At 44.8% G+C, this 7,500-nt stretch overlaps 1 protein-coding gene across 1 annotated transcript in view; it reads right to left on the bottom strand.

The window, feature by feature from the left end:
* The window catches only part of ric1 (RIC1 homolog, RAB6A GEF complex partner 1), an 84,227-nt gene that overhangs the window by 21,650 nt on the left and 55,077 nt on the right, over window positions 1–7,500 (bottom strand). Inside the window, exons 5-8 of the mRNA XM_036587640.1 lie at window positions 7,205–7,347; window positions 5,518–5,654; window positions 3,595–3,686; window positions 1,522–1,610 (exon numbers count right to left, since the gene is read on the bottom strand). Coding sequence (XP_036443533.1) covers window positions 1,522–1,610; window positions 3,595–3,686; window positions 5,518–5,654; window positions 7,205–7,347 — 461 coding nt within the window. The remainder of the gene's footprint in view (window positions 1–1,521; window positions 1,611–3,594; window positions 3,687–5,517; window positions 5,655–7,204; window positions 7,348–7,500) is intronic.

Genomic DNA, 7,500 nt, shown 5'->3' with positions numbered 1-7,500 from the left:
GAGAAGTAGAGTGACAGAGCGAGAGGGGGTGGAGAGAGGATGGAGAGAGAAAGAGAAAGAGGATGGAGAAAGAGAGGATAGAGAGAGAGGTAGAGAAAGAGAGAGAGGGGATGGAGAGAGAAAGAAGACAGAGAGGTAGAGAGAAAGAAAGAGGATGGAGAAAGAGGAGATGGAAAGAGACAGAGAGAGAGAAAGGTAGAGAGAAAGGCAGAGAGAGAGAGGATGGAGAAAGAAAGAGAAAGAGAAGTAGAGTGACAGAGAGAGAGAAAGAGAGAGAGGGGATGGAGAGCAAGAGAGAGGGGATGGAGAGAGAAAGAGAAAGAGGATGGAGAAAGAGAGGATAGAGAGAGGATAGAGAGAGGTAGAGAGAGAGAGAGATAGAACAAACAATATAAACAAGTCAAATATAAACTAATGGGATAAAAATATATACATTGTAGAAAAAAACTACTGTGGTGCTCAATACATAAAAAACACTGAATCCCCCTAAAAACCCAGTTCACCTGCAGAAAGTCCCTAATAAACCTTCACAAACCAACAGTGTTATATTCAGACTGTCCATTAGAGGGCAGCAGTGCATTATTCAAATTAACACACATCAATACAAACCCAGCATGAACTCCACCACCACTGCTACTGAAATAAGGTCAGAGGTCACACCAGATCATCTGCAGTGCTGTGACCGCATCCTACCATTTAATGTGCTGGAGTGACCTCTGATACTCCGGTTCCTGAAGGAACCTGAACCCAGGAGAAGCTCATTAACCAGCTCTGAATCACGGCTCTCTCACCGCTGAGGACTTTCACTTTTACAGGTCCTTGACGGGTTCTTTGGAAAAGAAAACGGTTCTATATAGAGCCATAAACACTCACAGAACCATTTTCATGCTTAATGGTTCTTTACATGGTAAAATGGTTCTTCAGATGGAGGATGTGCTATAGATGGTTCCATATGGAACCATTTTGAAAATGGTTCTATGTAGCACCAAAAGGGTACTTCTATTGTGACAACCTTGACATAATTACAGTTTTCTTCTTGTACTTCTTGTTCAAATTGTCCCGTTCCACCTTAAATGGTGCAGTGGTTACATTCTGGCGCCTCAGAAACCATTTAAGGTGGAACGGGAAAATTCGAACAAGCAGCTGGCGAATGAGAAGCGACTTCAGCCTCGTAAAAAGTTGAACATTGAGAGGCATTTTACAAGAAACTGTTTTACTTTTGTGGAAAAGTTTCCTGCTGGAGATGTGAGAAAAGCGGCCACAGCTGAGCTAAAGCTTAAAGCAGAGCAAAGTAAGTCTGCGTTTCTGTTTATGTTATATTTTTAGTCTAAACTAGTACATCAGCACATACTGAGACACATTTACAGCCAAGATGGTTAAATGGTACTTCAATAAAATGGCTCCTAAGTTGGACTGATTATTGTTGAAAGGACAAATAGGCTCTTCTTAACACATCTGGGTTGTTGACCCCTTGGTTAGCCGTTAACATCCTGGTCAATTAAAGACTGCGCTGTAACTCACCTGGGTAGTGTTTGGGGGTTAACTCCAATTTGTGTGACAGCTGCATTGATCCTGTAGTGCTGTCGATCATGTAGACCAACACAGAGCCACTGCAACACAAACACACACAGAAAAATACAGTTATCTATGATTATCTTAGGACACTTCATCAAACACAGACACACTCCTGCTGTCGTAGCTGCTGTGGACCGTGAATGCGCTCTAACAGAGCTAAACACAAACGCATAGACTGAATTCAGTCTTCCAGGCTGCTGCTGCTGTTTGTAGCTATGCTACTGCACTTTAGTCCACGTGTACTGATAACAGAGTCAGACACCACATGATCAAGTCTGTTAGAGATGCTGAACAACTAACACAGGGTCTAAGGTGATGGTTTCATAGTTAGCACTGCTAATACTAACGAGAACTCACCAATGCTAATTGGTGGGGTATAAGATTCCATTACTTGTTAGCTGCAATAGCCTTGAGTTCTAGTGCTAAAACTAAACAGCAAACCACAGACACCAAACACGGCTTGACTGACCACATTCGGGATTTTCTCATGAATTAGCACGTTTCATTAGATACACCATATTTCCAAAAGTATTCACTCACCCATCCAAGTCATTGAATTCAGGTGTTCCAATCACTTCCATGGCCACAGGTGTATAAAACCGAGCACCTAGGCCTGCAGACTGCTTCTACAGACATTAGTGAAAGAATGGGTCGCTCTCAGGAGCTCAGTGGACTCCAGCGTGGTACCGTGATAGGAGGCCACCTGTGCAACAAGTCCAGTCGTGAAATTTCCTCACTACTAAATATTCCACAGTCAGCTGTCAGTGGGATTATAACAAAGTGGAAGCGATTGGGAACGACAGCAACTCAGCCACGAAGTGGTCGGCCATGTAAAATGTCAGAGCGGGGTCAGCGGATGCTGAGGCACATAGTGCGCAGAGGTCACCAACTTTCTGCAGAGTCAATCACTACAGACCTCCAAACTTCATGTGGCCTTCAGATCAGCTCAAGAACAGCGTAGAGAGCTTCATGGAATGGGTTTCCATGGCTGAGCAGCTGCATCCAAGCCTTACATCACCAAGCGCAATGCAAAGCGTCGAATGCAGTGGTGTAAAGCGCCGCCACTGGACTCTAGAGCAGTGGAGACGTGTTCTCTGGAGTGACCAATCACGCTTCTCCGTCTGGCAATCCGATAGATGAGTCTGGATTTGGCGGTTGCCAGTAGAACGGTACTTGTCTGACTGCATTGTGCCGAGTGTAAAGTTCGGTGGAGGGGGGATTATGGTGTGGGGTTGTTTTTTAGGATTTTGGACAATTTCATGTGTCCAACTTTGTGGGAACAGTTTGGGGACGGCCCCTTCCTGTTCCAACATGACTGCGCACCAGTGCACAAAGCAGCTCCATAAAGACATGGATGAGCGAGTTTGGTGTGGAAGAACTTGACTGGCCTGCACAGAGTCCTGACCTCAACCCGATAGAACACCTTTGGGATGAATTAGAGCGGAGACTGTGAGCCAGGCCTTCTCGTCCAACATCAGTGTCTGACCTCACAAATGTGCTTCTGGAAGAAGGTCAAAAATTCCCATAAACACTCCTAACCCTTGTGGAAAGCCTTCCCAGAAGAGTTGAACCTGTTATAGCTGCAAAAGGTGAGCCAACATCATATTAAACCCTATGGATTTAGAGTTCATATGCGTGTGAAGGCAGACGAGCAAATACTTTTGGCAATATAGTGAACTTCACTGCTGTCGGGACAAAACCTTTTATCCCCATTTTTCAGTTTTTGACATAATTTGAAAAAGCCTGTTGTTCTTTACATTGTGTGTAAATTTCATGATGAATGGTCTAAAGGAAACGGTCCAAAATGACTTGGAAAAAAGTTCTGGTTCCACTGACTTTAAAAGTAAAGAAAGTTTTTTTCCTTCTCCTGTGAAATTACCATTTGAGGTTTTGTTGCACAACATGGTAATTTTATATATATATATAGAGAGAGAGAGAGAGAGAGAGACACAGAGAGAAGTAGAGCTTCATGTCAGTGCGACAGTTTTCACAGTCAGTGTGATCACCACTCTCTCATACCTCGCACAGCCGAAGGCCATCAGTCTGTATTTATTATTGACTGCCACACATGTGCCGTCCATCACATCTGCAGCCCAGACGCCCTGCAACTGCTGCACACACACACACACATATACACAAACACACACACACACACACACACACACACACACACACACACACTGTAATTTCACGTCTGAATGCACACACACACTTTTCACTCACAATATAAAGGATATAAATGGGGAACGTAAACACTGCATTGTACAGTGGAGCTCAGAATCACAGTGGAGCTCAGAATCACAGAGCAGATTACAGCACTCATCACTATACAGTTATACCACATCTGATACCAATCGATTTGTTATTTGACGCTGATGTGATATAACAGTGTGTCCCGGTATCACCGGGGCATCAAAGTAACGCCTTAAGTGGGACCCACCGCACAGAGCAGCCTGTCGACTAACCCATCTCAGTGTTCTTGGTCCACTGACTGAAGATTCTGGCTGCTGATTACTTTCATTTATTGATTTATTTTCTTTTTACCAGTGAATTACAGTAAAAAATATCATTAACCGATTTGGGGAAAATCTCTCTTTGACGTCTAACGTCCATATAAAATCAGCTAACGCTCTGAATTCAGCTCTGGAAGGCTTGCCACTTATGAGCTGAGGTCTACAGAGCTGTGGCCTGCCAGGACTGAAGTCTGACCGAGTTCGATCCCCAGCGATGCCACAGCCATCCGTAATCGGGAGTCCGAGAGCTCATAACTGTCCTCGCTCTCTCTGGGTGGGTAGGATGGCCACCCCTCTCTCATAATCTCTCAGTGCGAAGCTAACCAACACGGACGTCTGTTAGCTAAGGTAACAGAATTAGCAGTTAGCATTCTCCTCCAAATGTGTTCACGCTGCGTTTGGAAAGATGTGGCGGAGCTTGAAATATGCACTGGCCTTCCCTCCCAGCTTGGTATCATCAGGTGATCTGTGGAGGACTAGCCAGCTGGTGGAACTGGCCTCGACTACACCAAGGAGAAAATGAGCTACAAAATTCCAAAATAAAAGCCCTTGAGGACAGCTACACACATATTACAGCAATAAGCCATGAGAGGCTGTGGGTTACTGCGATTTTATCACAGGAAGGGTGTTCACGCCAAGCGGAGTGCCTAAAACTCCCTTCCCGTGATGAAATCACAGTAACGCACCGTCTCCAGTCTCTTATTGCTTTTATAAAACAGCGGCCAGCATAAAATATGATAAATTATTTTCTGAAGAATTGTGTATTTTAAGTTATTAATGATAATGATCGACATAAAGTATTCCGTCAAGAAATGTAGTTCCTTTAGAACACGGTCTCGTTGCTACGCAACCATGGACGGCTGAATGAGGAGAACGTTTGCTCACCCATCGCTGCATATTTTAGTCATTTCATGAATTTTATAATGAAGTTTTTGTTGTATAAGAATGAACATATGATAACGCAGCAATGTTTAAGGTAAAAACCTTTGTTTTTATGGGTACTTTTTGGTCACCAAATTACAACCGAGTCTTCTTTAGCACCAATCCAGCGGTGCCGCTCTTCTCACGCTGGGGCTGAATCTCAAACGGCTCCCTGCTCCCTACATAGTGCACTACGCAGGAGTTTAAATACTGGATCCTGCAGCCCAACAGAGCAAAATACAGCTAAGAAACAGTCATTTGTGATTCAGACTCATCCACACTCGATAAATGATGCACTGTTTGACTGGAGAGGCTAGAATTTCTAAACTTCCATAGCTAGAACACTATTTAGGGAGTACAGAGCCGTTTGGGATTCAGCCTGGGTTTGACGGTACGACTGACAGAAAGACGGACATTTGAAGCGTGTAAGACATTCAAGTGACGTTTTTTAGACTTGAGGTATCTGTAATTTGCAGCACAAACATGGGTGCACATCTCACTGTCTCACCTCTGTGGAGAACCTGTTGGCGGTGGGTGTGATGAAGCCGAGTCTTCCGTCGTCAAAAACGACAGCAAAGCCATCGAGAGTCGCACAGTACTCCATATCTCTGACGTAGACCCCGTTCAGGTCCAAACAAGGACCACCTAACACACAGATACGCTCATGTTACCAACATAGAGACCCAAGTATGCATTTACAGCATTTTCTATTAGACAGTGCTGCCTTGTCAGTCCACCTTGTAGATGTAAAGTCAGAGGCGATAGCTCATCTGCTGCTGCACAGTTTGTGTTGGTCATCCTCTAGTCCTTCATCAGTGGTCACAGGACGCTGCCCACAGGACGCTGTTGGCTGGATATTTTTGGTTGGTGGACTATTCTCAGTCCAGCAGTGACACTGAGGTGTTTAAAAACTCCAGCAGCTCTGCTGTGTCTGATCCACTCAGACCAGCACAACACACACTAACACACCACCACCACGTCAGTGTTACTGCAGTGCTGAGAATGATCCACCACCCAAATAGTACCTGCTCTGTGAGGGTCCAAACAGATGGTCTACACTCTGTAACTGTAGAACTACAAAGTGCCTCTATATGATCAGTGGAGCTGATAAAGTGGACAATAAGGCCCAGTCCCATTTCTTCTTTTTTCCCCCCTACCCCTTGTTTTCTAGTGTCACCCTAACCCCTTGGAACTGAGTTACAAGGGGTAGTGGTTGAAATCTTGCCCTACGAAATGGGACCCTCAGAAAAATAAAAAAAATAAAGAGCATCACTTCATTAACAGCTACCAGCGCTGCTCTGTAGGCGACCCTGCCAGTCTGCAGTGACAGCAGAGGAGGGTAAAGTTCAGCTCCTCACTGCTGGGCTTTAGTTACATTTAGGGCATCATATGATCTTCAAAGAGGGGGGCAATTATTTATTATCACCACCACTAATTCTTCAGTGATATGAAGCTGAAGTCAGATATTCACCAGATTCTTGATCGAATTTTCCCGTTCCACCTTAAATGGTGTAGCAGTTACATTCTGGTGCTTCAGGCATCAGAACTGCTGCACTATTTAAGGTGGAACGGGAAAGTTAGCTAGCTAGCTACCGAGATATTAGCATACTACTAGCGATTTTTATGCTTGTTATGAAGAAAACGACCAAAATACACAAACAACATTAAACTAAGATAAAACAATAGTTACAGTAATTTTTAAGGGAGAAAATTCTCACATTTGTGGGTTTCTTTGGTCTCTTGTTCTCCATCTTACCAGTTCTTCTTATTTCCTCATATCACTCTGTTTGGAGTCTCTGAAAAACCTCCGTTTGGAGGGTCATGTAGCCCCAACACTTCAGCCTCCCCCTCTATCTCAACAAGAATCAGGACACCCTACCCCTAGACTAAGGGCTAAGTGGTGGGGCGAGGGGTGAAATGGGACTGGGCCTAAGTGTAGATACAGGGAGGTGGACAGGGAAGCGGCCGCTTGATTTCACTGGACCGGTGATATAAGTTTACGAGTCAGCAGCAGCTGAATCTGACCTCTGCTGCTCAGCCTCGATGACACAGCTGGAGTAAATGTGATGTGGAAAGAACTGGCAGCTGCGTTTGGGAAAAGACCAGCTATCGGATTAGCATTGGAGCTATCTGTACTACACCGTCACACACAACATGAGTGAAATGTATTCAGCATGTCTCTCGCCCTCTCTCACCGCGGGACGACTGCAGATCGAGGGAGAAGGGGATGGTGCAGAGGTTCACGGCTCTCCGGCCGTTCCTCACGCCGTCCCAGTGCAGCATGTGGAGGTAACCATCCGCCGTGCACACCAACAGGTCCTCCTGCAGAGACTGCAGACTGAGAGAGAGAGAGAGAGAGAGAGAGAGAGAGAGAGAGATAGAGAACTAAACGCTGTAACTCCAAAATCGTAGCTTAATGTATGTTAACTAAATATTATGTTTATGTAATAATATTTTTTCCATAGTCGTTTTGGATCCTTTTTATTGGTCC

This window comes from Colossoma macropomum, unplaced genomic scaffold, assembly GCF_904425465.1.
Source record: "Colossoma macropomum unplaced genomic scaffold, Colossoma_macropomum, whole genome shotgun sequence".
In the NCBI taxonomy this organism is placed as follows: domain Eukaryota; kingdom Metazoa; phylum Chordata; class Actinopteri; order Characiformes; family Serrasalmidae; genus Colossoma; species Colossoma macropomum.
This window is presented reverse-complemented; position numbering and strand designations above follow the sequence as displayed.